Source organism: Podarcis raffonei, chromosome 4 (genome assembly GCF_027172205.1).
Source record: "Podarcis raffonei isolate rPodRaf1 chromosome 4, rPodRaf1.pri, whole genome shotgun sequence".
Taxonomy (NCBI): Eukaryota; Metazoa; Chordata; class Lepidosauria; order Squamata; family Lacertidae; genus Podarcis; species Podarcis raffonei.
This window is the reverse complement of record NC_070605.1, coordinates 6,549,511-6,564,356: the sequence shown is the minus strand read 5'-3', so window position 1 is coordinate 6,564,356 and position 14,846 is coordinate 6,549,511. Positions and strand designations below refer to the sequence as shown.

The following is a 14,846-nucleotide window of genomic DNA, read 5'->3' as shown; positions in this document are numbered from 1 at the left end:
TTCATTGCTGTGTCTGCAGAGGCGCTTCGGGGCTTTAACTCTTTGGTGCAGAGGCCGAGGTGTGGGTTTCTTTCCAGAGAGGCTCTCGGCAAATGCCTTATCATTCACAGGGCTGGCACAAGAAACTGCCTCCTGTACCATCAGTAAACAAACCGGCTGTGTTCTTAGATAAATAAGGTATACTATTCATTGTTAAAGCTCTGGTTTTCCCAGTAGTGATGTATGGAAGTGAGAGCTGGACCATCAAGAAGGCTGATCGCCGAAGAATGGATGCTTTTGAATTATGGTGCTGGAGGAGACTCTTGAGAGTCCCATGGACTGCAAGAAGATCAAACCTCTCCATTCTGAAGGAAATTAGCCCTGAGTGCTCACTGGAAGGACAGATCCTGAAGCTGAGGCTCCAGTTCTTTGGCCACCTCATGAGAAGAGAAGACTCCCTGGAAAAGACCCTGATGTTGGGAAAGATGGAGGGCACAAGGAGAAGGGGACGACAGAGGACGAGATGGTGGGACAGTGTTCTCGAAGCTACCAGCATGAGTTTGACCAAACTGCGGGAGGCAGTGGAAGACAGGAGTGCCTGGTGTGCTCTGGTCCAGGGGGTCACGAAGAGGCAGACACGACTAAACGACTAAACAACTAAACAACAACAAATTCATTGTATCAAATCATAAATTTCAACAGAAGTAACTCATAAAGTAACTCACAAACGAACAAAGCAGAAGATGCAGTGGATCAGATCATTCTCTAGTCGGTTCATGCATAAGGTCCATACATGTATACAGGTATCTACAGTGGTGCCTCGCAAGACGAAAAGAATCCGTTCCGCGATTCTCTTCGTCTAGCGGTTTTTTCGTCTTGCGAAGCAAGCCCATTAGCGGCTAAGCGGATTAGCGCTATTAGCGATTTAGCGGCTTAGCAGCTATTAAAGGCTTAGCGGCTAAGCTGTTAAAAGGCTATTAACGGCTTAGCGGCTTTGAAAAAGGGGGGGAAAGCGGGGGGGAAATGGCGAGACTCGCAAGACGTTTTCGTCTTGTGAAGACGTTTTCGTCTTGCGAAGCAAGCCCATAGGGAAATTCGTCTTGCAAAGCGCATCGCAAACGGAAAACCCTTTCGTCTAGCGGGTTTTTCGTCTTGCGAGGCATTCGTCTTGCGGGGCACCACTGTATTCCACCTGTCTGTTCGTAAGGTCCGCACAATACACATGAAAGGTTGTTACAGTTCCACAGAATCCTTTCGCAGAGTCTAAAGACAAGGATCTCCAGAATATTGGCCTTGTTTTGCCGTCCTGGGCTTCATCAGTAGTTAAAGCTCTAATTAATACAAATAAATACGATATCGTGATCTCATGCATTTTACAGCAAAAATAATATAAAACCATAAATAACTGTACACACCATATGTGATATTACAGGACAGTGGATCTTATGGCACAGTAGTAGCTGCGGTAAGCAGCAACTGTTACAAAGTAGGGTTATATAGACAAGTGCAATATTGATTGAGTTACAGGTGTTTGGCAATCCACAGATACAGAATATCTTTCTTTAAGTGACCCCTGTGGCACAGCAAAAGTAAAACAAACTTAATCCATGTTCAGATGTTATACATATAAACATTAATACAAACTCATACATTAACGCAAACAGTTTTTGGATCTAAAGTAATAGCAATCCATAAATGCACAATTTGGGTACTCAAAATATTCCACAGAGGTGAAACAAACTCAGTCCATAATCAATTTCAGTATTCAGAAGAGGTCCATCTCGTTCAGTGTCGTCAGCACTGGCTGGCAGCAGCTCACCAGGGTTCAGGCAGGTGCCAGAGATGGGGCCTGGGACCTTCTGGCTGAAACAGCTGCTCCGTAGAGTTGGAAGGGATCCCTGGCGGTCATCTAGTCCAACCCCTTTGCAATGCTGGAACCACAGCAGCTTCACACCTCCAGCTGCTGCCCAAGGGTGCCTGGGTGACTGTGAGGAGCTTGGGATTCCCAGACCCTCCAATTTTAGAACTTGAGGAGGACCCTGTTTCGGTTCATAAGGCTGGTTCCCTCCATCCTGCTGCTGTTGGAAAGGGACGGATGCCGTTGCGCTTTCACTTTTCGTGCATGGCAGGGGACGGAAGCAGAAAGCCAGACTTCACACCTGAGTGTCTGTGGTTGAATGTTGCATCCTCTCGTTTAAACCTTTTGACTACAGTTGCTGCTATTCTACTGCTGAGTTAGGGCCGGTAGGAATTCCTAGCAGGAATTCCCCTTTTGCAAAAGGAAAAAAAATAATGAAATGCTTTGCCATTTGCTGGTAAAAAACATTTTGAGGTAGATGGCAAAGATGCCCATTTTACAGATGAGAAACTGAGGCTGGAAGAAAATGACTTGCTTGAGACCATTTTACAGTGGTACCTCTGGTTGGGAACGGGATGCATTCTGGAGGCCCGTTCTCAACCTGAAAAGCCCGCAACCTGAAGCGCCATATCTGTGCAGGTGTGCAGTGCAATTTGGTGCTTGTGCGCATGTGCGAAGCGTGATTTAGCGCTTCTGCACATGCGTGAGTGGTGAAACCCGGAAGTAACCCTTTCTGATACTTCTGGGTCACCGCGGGACGCAACCTGAAAAGATGTAACATGAAGCAAACGTAACAAGAGGTATGACTGTATTTGTTAAATGATTTGTTTGCTCATAAGATTCCTTCACTGCTTTTCACCACGAGGTCCTGAGTTCAGGTTAGATAACAAGAACCTACAAAGAGCCTGCAGGATCAGGCCAGTGGACCATCTAGTCCAGCATCCTGTTCTTCAAGTGGCCAATCAGATGCCTGTAGGAAGAACGCCAGCAGGACCCGAGTGCGAGATCACCCTGGGTTTCCACCAACTGCTACTCAGAAGCATCGCTGCCTTTGACCATGAAGGCAGAACGTGGCTAGGAGCCTTCGATAGCCCTCTCCTCCTCCATGGATTTACCTCATCCTTTTTAAAAGCCATCCAAGTTGGTGGCCATCCCTGCCCAGGTACCTCCAAGTGAAACATGCAGGCAGGATTCCGGCACAAAAGCATCACTCTCCCCTCCTGAGGTTTCCAGAAACTGAGAATCCTATGGAAAAATAATCTCTCAAAGGACCTGTTGATGGCATTTTACCATTGTACTGTGGAGAGAATAATTGGGTGCACTCGTCCCACCTTGAATCAAATCTACGCTTCCAGGTGCCATAAGAAAGCTGCAGAGATAGCGGAGGATAGTGCGCACCCCGGAAATGATCTCTTTCAGCTTCTGCCTTCTGGAAGAAGGTCCAGGGTTATAAAGACCAGGACTAGCCGCCTGAGAAACAGTTTCTATCCAAATGCAATTTTGGTTTTAAACGCAGTGTAAGGAGTCTCTAGGGACGCGGGTGGCGCTGTGGGTTAAACCACTGAGCCTAGGACTTGCCGATCAGAAGGTTGGCGGTTCGAATCCCCGCGACAGGGTGAGTTCCCGTTGCTCGGTCCCAGCTCCTGCCAACCTAGCGGTTCAAAAGCATGTCAAAGTGCAAGTAGATAAATAGGTACCGCTCCGGCAGGAAGGTAAACGGCGTTTCCATGTGCTGCTCTGGTTCGCCAGAAGTGGCTTAGTCCTTTTGGCCACATGACCCGGAAGCTGTACGCCGGCTCCCTCGGCCAGTAAAGCGAGATGAGCGCTGCAGCCCCAGAGTCGTCCACGACTGGACCTAATGGTCAGGGGTCCCTTTACCTTTACCTTTAAGGTAGTCTCTATGGCAGTATATTGTATTTAATTATGGGGTATCAGAGTTTCTAGGGGGCTAACCAGGCTGGGATAGCAGGCTTGTTGGTTTCTGAATGTCTTATGTAGATTTTTCAATTTCGTTGTTCTGTATGGGACAATGACAATAAAGATTATCGTATCGTAACTGGCATTCAGAAGCATTTTCTCTTCCAGGGAAGAACATTGGCATCCCGGCTAGAAGCCCTCGATGGCCCCCTCTCTGCCCAGCATAGGGCCTCTTCTTCCATCATGCATGAGGAGCTATGCCCACCTGGCTTTTCCTTGCGCTGCGTGTGGGAACCAGGGTCGTAGGCGTGTGGCGTTGAAGACATGCTGTGGCTTCCCCTTCGAGACGAGCCCTGCCTTGATTTCTGGGAAGGGTGATGCTGGGACCAAGAGAATGCACCACATGCAGAGTGAAGGCCTCCCTTGGGGGAACCAGATGCAGTCATGTGGGCAGAGAGAGGGAGGAAGGAGGGAGCCACGCAAGCGCATCTCCTGCCCGCCTAGCAGAGTGTGGCAGGCTGCCCCAGCCACACACTTCTGGCTGGCAGTCTCTTTATATCTATATAAAGAGGTTACAGCAACAGCTAAGACAACATTTTCCCATCTTTGCCGCATTAATCAGCAGGTCCCTTACCTTTCCCACCCCGACCTGGCCACAGTGATCCATGCGACGGTCACTTCCAGGCTTGACTCCTTTAATTCGCTCATCGCGGGGCTGCCCTTGAAGCTGTCCCAGAAACTCCAGCGGGTGCAGAATGCTACAGCGAGGCTCCTCACGGGGTTCTGCCACGGGAGCATATTCACCCAGTGCTTTTCCAGCTGCACTGGCTCCTGGTGGAGTACAGGGTCAGATTTAAGGTGCTGGTTTTGACCTTTAAAACCGTTTGTGGCTTAGGGCCCTCGCATTTACGGGACCGCCTCTCCTGGTCTGCCCTGCAGAGGACCTTAAGGTGCATGAATAATCATAGTTTAGAGGTCCTGGGCCCTAAGGAAGTCAGACTATCCTCCACCAGGGCCAGGGCCTTCTCAGTGATGGCTCCGACCTGGTGGAATGCTCTGCCCCAGGAGACCAGGGCCCTGCAGGATTTAACCTCCTTCCGTCGGGCCTGTAAGACAGAGCTATTCCGCCTGGCCTTTAATTTGAATTCAGCCTGATCTTTCATTTCCCTTCTCTTCCCTCCCCTTTTATGAAGATTACCCACTCTGAGACCCCACAGCTAATTCTCCAGTCTAAATCCACACTCCAGTCTAAATACAACAACCCTGTACAAGATCAAAAGGATATGATATCGTTATATCAATGGTTATGATTACTCCCCAGTGGCTTCTGCAGGAGGGGCTGAGAGATGCCCCCTGCCAGAGGCCCCTGGGGGACAGCTGCCGGTCAGTGTAGGCACTGCTGAGCAAGGTCACTTGAAGTAGGGCTTCCCAGACTTGGGTCTGCAGTTGTTTTGGGACTACAGTTCCCATCACCCATGACCACTCGTCCTGCTAGTATGGATGATGGGAGTTGTAGTCCAAAAAACAACAACAGCTGGAGACTCAAGTTTGGGAAACTAAGCGTGCAGATCACTCCTGAGATTATAAGAACATGGGAAGCGCCTGCTGGATCAGGCCAATAGGGGCGCATCTGGTCCAGCATCCTCTTCTCACAGTGGCTAACAAGATGCCTGTGCGAAACCAGCTAGCGGGATCCGAGCACAAGAGCAACTCTCCTTTTCTGTGGTTTCCAGCAACTGGGATTCAGCCATGGAGGCAGAGCACAGCAGCCAGCAGCCCTCTCTTCCTCCACGAATTGCTCTAATCCTCTTTTCAAGCTATCCAGTTGGGGTGGCCATCCCTGCGTCCTGTGGCAGGGAGTTCCGCAGTTTAAGCTAGGCGCCAGGTGCAGAAGGGCTTCCTTTTCTCTGTCCTGACTCTTCCGGCATTCGGCTTCCTTAGATTTAAGGTGTTACGAGAGAGGTCTCTGCCTGCTATCTCTGTGCCTCCTTATCGTGCCTCCTCTTTCCTGACGGTGGAAACAGGGACGCTCTTGGCGCAGCCTCCGCTGGCAGCTCCTTGCGAGAGGCCTGCTCTGCAAATGCGCAGGAGGCTGTGAGGCAGGGTCCAAAATAGCCCCAGCCTGCGTGGCGCAGCTGGTAATCCTGCCCCGAGTCTCCCAGCCCTACATGTGAACTCCAAAGAGATTGGGCTGTGTGTGTTAGAGTAAACAGTCCAGCAATCCGGCAGGCTCTCTTGATGATGATGGCCTGGGTCATTCTTGGGAAACAGCCTTCGGTGCACAGGGGGCCTTTGTCCCTCTCCTCAGCTGCTCTGCTGGGCTGACTTCTGGAACGGGGCTTCTCTGTCTGCTCAGGATTAGTCACTGGACCAGCCGTAACCCGAACCTCAAAGCGTTGGCGTCCGGCGCTGGCGGCGTCCGGCGCTCAGCCCAAAGGCTCAGAGAAACCAGAGCCTGTGGAATGCATATGCTGTGCAGGACTGTTCCTGGCCAGCGGCCCCCGCCCCCCGCAAAGTAGGCCTTGCTGGGCTGGAGACACGTCCGGAAGGCTGCCGGGGTGTCACAGTTGGTGGCAGAGCAGCCGTGCCAACATTTGAGGCCTGGAGCCGGAAAAATGCAGGTGGGACGAGGCCAGAGCAGCCTTTCCCCCGACCTAGGGTTCTCTGGGTGGTGTTGGACTACAATTCCCATCAGCCCCTGCCATGGCAGTCGTGCCTCAGCACCATGGCTGTGCTAGCTGATAGGAGTTGTGGGCCCAAAACGTTGATGCCGAAATCCAGCATCGCCTGAGCTCTGCAAGTGTGGCTTTCTTCCAATTTAAGTGCAGAGTGTTTGAGGACATTCGCAGGGAAACGAAAATGCTTCTTTACAAAGCTATTATACTACCAACCTTACTGTATGCTTGTGAAACATGGACCACTTATAAACACCATCTCCAGCTCCTCGAAAGATTCCATCAACGGTGTCTCCGAAAAATTTTACACATCACTTGGGAAGACAAGTGAACTAATGCCAGTGTACTGGAAGAAGCAAAGATCACCAGTGTTGAAGCAATCGTTCTTCAACATCAACTTTGTTGGGCTGGTCATGTTGTGCGGATGCCTGATGATCGTCTTCCAAAGCAACTACTCTATTCTGAACTTAAAAATGGAAAGCGTAATGATGGTGGTCAACAAAAGAGGTTTAAAGACTGTCTCAAGGCAAATCTAAAAAAATGTAATATGAACACTGACAACTGGGAAACACTTGCCTGCGAGCGCTCCAGTTGGAGAACAGCCTTTGCCAAAGGTGTCCTGGGCTTTGAAGACACTCGAACTCAGGACGCAAGGGAGAAACGTGCTAGGAGGAAGGCACACTTGGCAAACCCTCACCATCATCAACTCACATCTGGAAAACAATGTCCCCACTGTGGAAGGACGTGTGGATCCAGAATTGGCCTCCACAGTCACTTACGGACTCACTTTTAAAACCGTGTTTATGGAAGTCAGTCTTACCTGTTTAGGGAAGCTTTTAATGTTTAATAGACTCTTGTATTTTAATATTCTGTTGAAAGCCGCCCAGAGTGGCTGGGGAAACCCAGCCAGATGGGCGGGGTATAAATAATAAATTATTATAAATTATTATTATTACTCTGCTACCAGGGATCGCCAGAGAAGAAGAAGAGGCCTAAAACAGCTGGAGTGGGGGAACAGGCCAGGGCAGAGCAGGTATTTGAGGAAGTGCTGAGCCTTGCGAGTCGTAGCTCATCATCATCCAGCCCATCACAGCAAGCATGGCCAATGGGCAGGGATGATGGGAGCTGTAGCCCAACAAGATCTCCAGGGTCGAAGGTTCCCCATACCTGCTGGAGAGAGGGGCTAGTTTGCCTGTTCGTTGCGAGGCCCCTTAGGAGTGTGCATGGTTTATCGTTGCCCACGCAGCGCCCCCAAGTGCTGCAGATCAGGGAAGAGGGAAGAGATACAGGCGTTCAATATAATAATAATAATAATAATAATAATAATAATAATAATAATATATTATTATTATTTATTACCCAGCCACTCTGTGCGGCTTTCAACAGAATATTAAAATACAATAGTCTATTAAACATTAAAAGCTTCCCTAATTAGGGCTGCCTTCAAATGTCTTCTAAAAGTCTGGTACCTACGGAACCGCCTCTCCTGGTATGTCCCACGGAGGACCTTACGGTCTTCAAACAAAAACATCTTGGAGATCCTGGGCCACAGGGAGGTTAGACTGGCCTCACCCAGAGCCAGGGCTTTTTCGGCTGTGGCTCCAATCTGGTGGAACGCTCTGTCACAAGAGACTAGGGCCCTGCGGGACTTGACATCTTTCTGCAGGGCCTGCAAGACAGAGCTGTTCCACCAGGCCTTTGGCCAATGGACAGTCTGACCCCCTCCTTTGGTAATCGTCAGACAACTCTAGCCCAATGGTTGCCATTAATCTGATTTGAATTAATTTTATAATGAAATGTTTTTAGAATGTTGTATTTATTTTACTGTTGTTAGCCCCTCTGAGCCCAGCTTTGGCTGGGGAGGGCAGGATATAAATATTTATTTATTTATTTATTTATTTATTTATTATTATTATTAGTTGTTTTTCTCTTTGACATCTGGTGAGAGGGCATTCCACAGGGAGGGAGCCACCACTGAGAAGGCCCTCTGCCTGGTTCCCTGTAGCTTCACTTCTCACAGGGAGGGAACTGCCAGAAGGCCCTCGGAGCTGGACCTCAGTGTCCGGGCAGAACGATGGGGGTGGAGACGCTCCTTCAGGTATGTGCAGATGTGCAGAATGTCATCACCTTGGCACTGCCAGTCAAAGATAGAAGGTTGGAGATGCTTGAGAGACACCTGTCTCCACCAGCGATGGTGGCAATTCTGTGTTAGACTCCCCGCCTCTGCAGGCAGAATGGCAACCGTTCATTTAGAGGGATGGAGGAAGAAGGGGGCTGTCCCCCTTACCTCTTAGCACCCTCCAGCTAATCCTGCCCACCCCTTTGGGAACGACAGATCTAGAGGGCAAAGCGGTTTGGCAAAGCCAAAAGTTCTTGCATGCAAAAAAGGCCTGTGCTGTGTTTCTGAATACCTGCTTGCTGGTTCCCCACAATGGTCAACTGGTCGGCCACTGTGAGAAAGAACAGGAAGCTGGACTTGATCCCTTTGGCCTGATCCAGCAACCGGCTGCTCTTTTGTTCCTGCTCTTTCCTTTCTGCGGGTCAGATTCCCGCTAGATTGCGGCCCCAGCCACTCGACGGCGGCTTTTCTCCGAAGGCCGCCAATAACCAGCCAGAACAAAAGCGGCGTTGCAAAATGGAGGCCGCAAAAAGAGCCTCTTTTGCCGCCTGCCTAAACTCTGAAGGCTCCTAATAAGAATTCGAGAGGCGCGTTGGAGAGCCTTTGCAAAGAAGATGGTTACGAGGCTTTTGTCCCCTGAAGGGTCAGCGAGACCCAGGCGTTTTTTGGCAGGCTTCCCTGGTGACAGGGGGGTGGCGGGGGGGGGGAAAGGAAGGAGAAATCGGCAGCTTCGGAGATGGGAGGAATTTCGGGTTGGATGTTTTAACTTGGAGATGTTTCGCAGGAGCCAAGTTTGAGCTGCTGCTTTTGCTGGGGTGCTGACTCAGAGCCTGCTGCTGAGTCACCATCTCCGCTTCCTGCCTCGAGTGGGTGTCCTTTTCTCAGAAGACACTTCTCCTTCTGCTTCTGAATTGTAGGGGGGGGGAATGGGGGGGCGGGCCGACTGCAAAAGCAGCAGCTCTGCATTTCCTGGGGTCAGGTGGGGACGACAGCGGCTCTTTTCTCTGAAAAGAGTCGTGTGATGCTCTGCAGCAGGCCAGAAGGGGGTGCTTTTACCAGCTCTGTCTGCTTTGCCAACTGCAGCCGTTCCTGGGAGACCCTGACCACACACTGGCTACCTCAAGGCTGGACTACTGTAAGGCGCTCTTTGTGGGGCTGCCCTTGGGGGCTGTTTGGAAGCTCCTCCTGGCGCAGAATGCTGCTGCCAGATTGCTGACGGGGGCTTCCAGTCGAGAACATGTGGCCCCATTGCTGAAACAGCCACACTGGTGGCCCACTTACTGCCAATCCAGGTTCAAGGTCCTTGTGTTAATTTACAACGCCCTAAATAACTTACGTCCAGGGGTACCTCAGAGATCTCCTGAACCCTGACATCCCAGCTTGATCACTGAGATCATCCGCACAAGCATCTCTTGTCGTGAGGCCCGTTTGACAATAACCACCTTCGATCAAATCTATGCTTCCAGGTGCCATAAGGAAGCTGCTTATGATCTCTTTAAAGAATGATCTCTTTCAGCTTCTGCCTTCTGGAAGAAGGTACAGGGTTATAAAGACTAGGACTAGCCACCTGAGAAACAGTTCCTACCCAAATGTGCTTTTGGTTTTAAATAAGGAGTCTGTATGGGAGTACAGTGGTACCTCTGGATGCGAACAGGATCCATTCTGGAGCCTCGTTTGCATCCTGAGTAGAATGCAATCCACATCTGTGCGTACGCGGGTCGCGATTCGCTGCTTGTGCGCATGCTCGTGACGTCATTTTGAGTATCTGTGCATGCGTGAGCGGCAAAACCCGGAATTAACACGTTCCGTTACTTCTGGGTCGCTGCACAGCGTAACCTGAAAACGCTCAATCTGAAGCATATTTATCCTGAGGTATGGCTGTTTATTGTATTTGAAAATGGGGTATCAGAGTTTTTAGGGGGCTAACCAAGCTGGGATAGCAGGCTTGTTGGTTTTTGAATGTCTTACGTAGATTTTCAATTTCGTTGTTCTGTATGGGATGATGACAATAAAGAGTATCGCATCGTATCATTTGTGGAAACTTAAGGAGGCGGAAGTGCTAACGTAGAATTGGGTGTTGCTCAGCCGTAAGGCTGGGCCTCTGTCGAAGAGACAGACTTGCTGCTGGATCCCCTGGCTCAGTGTATTCCGCCTTCAAGGTTTGCCGGGGGTGGGCAAGATGACCTTTGGTGTCCCTACAGTTCTATGATTCTGTGAGGGCCAGAGGTCTCAGTCCCAGCCTTGCCGCTTGAAATCCCTTTTTCTTTCCGAATGGGGGGAGGCTGGAGGCTTCACCTTGGAGCTTCTGCATGCAAAGCAACTGATTTGCTGCTGAGCTAGGAGGCTTCCCTCTCTCTAAAGCTGTTTTGGAGAAGAAAATTGGGCCGCAGAGTGGATGCGGCACAGGGACACATCCTTCCCTTTGCCACGAGGGTTTTGTGTACACTACACAGCCGCCAACGCCCTTGCGCCTGATTGCCCTCCCTCTGCATTTCTCCTCCCGAGGCTGCAAGCTGGTGCCAATTATTCATCTCCTTTGCCTTCTGAATAATACATTCACCTGTGCGTTAAGTGGGGGCAGGCTGGCCTTTCTCTGGTCCGGAGAGGAGAAAGGAGATGGGGCGTAATTTTCAGCATTCGGGAACCGGCTCCCCGTCTCTCTTTCTCTGAACTTTTGCAGAGATCAGAGCTGTGAATGTTCAACTTGTCTCCCGTTGCCTTGCAACATCGTGGTTTTCATTTGGCTTCGAGCAATCAACGGCGGAAGTGCCTTGTGTGACACGGAAAATTCATTATACCTGCGATCTGTAATTTGGCTCGTTAAAGAAGATAATCGTCTCAGTTTATTTGTTTTTTTGCTCCGTTTCCTGATGCAACTAGTGACCCCATTCCTGCCAGGAAACTTTTGCCGCCCCGAGTGGCTGGGAGAATCCAGTCAGATGGGTGGGGGGTGGTACAAATAGTGAAATTATTACAGTGGTGCCCCGCAAGACGAATGCCTCGCAAGACGAAAAACTCGCTAGACGAAAGAGTTTTCCGTTTTTTGAGTCGTTCCGCAAGACGAATTTCCCTATGGGCTTGCTTCGCAAGACGAAACGTCTTGTGAGTTCTTGCGAGTTTGTTTCCTTTTTCTTAAAGCTGCTAAGCCGTTAATAGCCGCTAAGCCGTTAATTGCCGCTAATAGCCGCTAAGCTGCTAAGCCACTAATAGCCGTGCTTTGCAAGACGAAAAAACCGCAAGACGAAGAGACTTGCGGAACGGATTAATTTCGTCTTGCGAGGCACCACTGTATTTGCCAAGCTGGTGCCTGCAAGAGGGAGCCGGGTGCGAGAGAACTCTCCATTCCTGCAGTTTCCAGCAACTGGTAATCGTAAGCATTAGGAATAACTTTCTGATGGTCGGAACCATCAGAACTTCCAACTCTACAATTCCATGATTCTAAAAGCGGCCTTTTGTTTCCGTTCAGCTCTGTGGCAGGGGTGAATTTCCCCCTTCGCAGTGTCTGCATCAGAGGCCAGCCCTGTCTGCAGCCCAGCCCAAGCTTCCCAGCCCCCGATAATTTTAATGTTTAGCTATGCACAGCCCTCGTGGTTTGCCTCTCATTTGCAAGGATGTGTCGGGTCCCCGAGCGATGTGTTTTGCATATTCTGTTTTGCATAATTCACGCATGGTGCTCCAAAGGGCCAGAGAGTCTCGCAACAGCAGCTGCCCAGGGTGAAGCTGCCTTGCATGTAGTTAATCTTTGGAACTCCCCACCCCAGGAGACAGCGATGGCTTTCAAAGAGGGATGGATTCAACTAGGACGGCTGTGTTATTCCTTCATGGCTGGATGCAGCGATGCTTCTGAATCCCAGCTGCTGGAAACCACAGGAGGGGAGAACTGGTGTTGTGTTCGAATCCTGCTTTCGGGTTTCCCATAATGGGCATCTAGTTTGCCCCTGTGAGAACAGGTTGCTGGACTTGGGGTGTCACTGGCCTAATGCAGTAGTACTCTTATTATGTTCTTAATCTGCCGGAGGGCTTGCCTTGCTTTCTCCTCCTCCCTCCAGCAGCCAGGGTATAGCACATCGGGAGCGAGAGGCAGGGTCTTTTCGGTTGTGGCTCCTGAGTTGCGACACAGGGAAGTTCATCTCCCCCTCCCCTTTTTAACTGGTCTCTGGAGACTGCTCTTTCAGTGGGTAGTTTATAAAATACATATATAGAGCCCTGCAGTCGGGGTGTGGGCAGCCTTTCAGCCGCTTGGTAGTGCTGGACTTCAGCTCCCACCAGCCCAAGCCAGAACAACCATAGGATGCTGGGGCTGTTGGGAGTTGTAGTCCAAAACGTGGGAGGGGGTGGCCGGGTTGGCAAAGGCGTATTGCTTTCTTCCCCAATGTGCTGTTTTTATGTCAAGCAGCAAAGACTAAACCCAGGCGCATATGTGGCAAGAGTCTTTGACCTGCAGTTTTTTAAATTGTTTTCATTTGTGCAATTGCTTCTTACATGTTTTTGCACTGTAAATCGCTTTGAGATGCCTCGCAGAAAGCAATTTAATAAAATAATAATAATAATAATAATAATAATAATACATAATAATGTACACCCACTTAAAAAATAAATAAATCTCAGGGTGGTTCACAGAATAAAGTACAAGATAAAAACTCAAGTCAATAATTAAAACAAAGCCCAAAGAAACAGCAACCGCCCCCTTCCCACAGACCCATTTAAAAGGCCGTAGAATATTAATCTGCCCAAGGCCTGTTGGAAGAGGAACATCTGTGAGTTTGTAAGATCTGCGGTGTTCTCTAGGCAGTGCCTCTGAGCATGTGTCCCCCCCCCCCGGGTTGGTGCTTTTAATTTGCCCCTGATTTAAACGCGACCCATCACAAATGCCCAGAGATCAGGGTTGTCCAGATCAGGGTGTGTGGTGGGTTCATGTAAGGGAGAACAAAGCCCCAAAGCTTCCCATTTTAGAGAGTTGAGTTCTTCTATAGCTTCACCTCAATAGTCATTCCCCTGTTTTAAATCTTTCTTTCTCTCCCCCCCCCAAATCCTTTTGTTGTTGCTATAGATTCCAGAAGCATGTCCACACCTACCGAATCTTGCCGGACGAAGAGGATTTCCTGGCCGTGCAGGTGAGCGCCGTACCTCTCACCGCCTCCTTTTGCAGAGTTTGTGTAGATTCCGTTGCTTCCGGTGACGGTTGCGCACGAAGATCTGTGGCTATATATACCCAAAATGCTGTTGTTTGCTCCTGGATGGAATTCTCTGCACACTTTTGAAGGAAATGGTTCGGGGGGAGGGCATAAGCAGTTCCAGTAGCAGGGGAGAATCCCGAAATCAGTTTTGAAAGACGAATGACTCCTCACGGTACACCAGCCTTAGAGGCGCACTCCCAAGTTGTTTTGAACTACCCTTCCCATCCGCCTCAACCAGCAGGGCCTGCTCCCATCAGCTTCCCAGTGTCACATGGCAAGTGGTACCCAGGAATTATGGGGGTTGTGGTCTGAAACTCATCTGCCATGGATGCTTTGGCTGAAATTCCTGCATTGCAGGGGGTTGGACTAGATCAGGCATAGGCAAACTGGGCCCTCCAGATGTTTTGGGACTACAACTCCCATCATCCCTAGCTAACAGGACTAAGTGGTCAGGAATGATGGGAATTGTAGTCTCAAAACATCTGGAGGGCTGAGTTTGCCTGTGCCTGGACTAGATGATCCTGGAGCGGGGTGTGTGTGTGTGTGTGTGTGTGTGTGTGTGTGTCCCCCTTCCAAATCTGAAGTTCTGCGCTTCTGTGATTCTATGAAGTCCAAAATGGTGTAAGGCTGCTGTTCATAAACAATGCGGTTCAATGGGACTCCCTGTTATAGAATCATAGAAGAATATAGACTAGAATCATAGAATTGGAAATTGGAAATGCAGTGACCTTTGTGCCCAGTGTGGGTCTCGAACCCTGAAACTAAAGAGCCTCATGCTCTGCCGGCTGAGCTCTATAACCGTTTAACATTCAGGGCAACGTTCGGCGACTTGCGGAGTGGAAAAGAAGGTGGCTCTTGCCCAGGGGTTTATGCCCAGCCCCCTTGGCTGGCGAAGACAGAAGGTTGGGGGGTGGGCTCCGCGCTGTGCGCCTGTGAGCGCAGGCCGGGAGGTCCCCAGGGACGTGAGCGACGCTTCTCCCTGCTGACCGCGGAACGGGTGATCCTTTAGCCCAGCGCTGTCTCCAGGGCAGAGCAGGGGTTGGCAGGAGCCCTGCAGATGCCCACACACTGCTGATCTTGGCAGGAAGTCTGCCTGGCTCGGGCGATGGTTCATTTATAGC

The 14,846-nt window shown here is 50.1% G+C and overlaps 1 protein-coding gene across 2 annotated transcripts in view; it reads left to right on the top strand.

The window, feature by feature from the left end:
- INPPL1 (inositol polyphosphate phosphatase like 1) overlaps positions 1–14,846 on the top strand; it is an 86,205-nt gene that overhangs the window by 22,287 nt on the left and 49,072 nt on the right. For both annotated transcript variants that reach the window (XM_053385346.1, XM_053385345.1), the window contains exon 2: positions 13,599–13,662. In XM_053385346.1, coding sequence (XP_053241321.1) covers positions 13,599–13,662 — 64 coding nt within the window. The remainder of the gene's footprint in view (positions 1–13,598; positions 13,663–14,846) is intronic.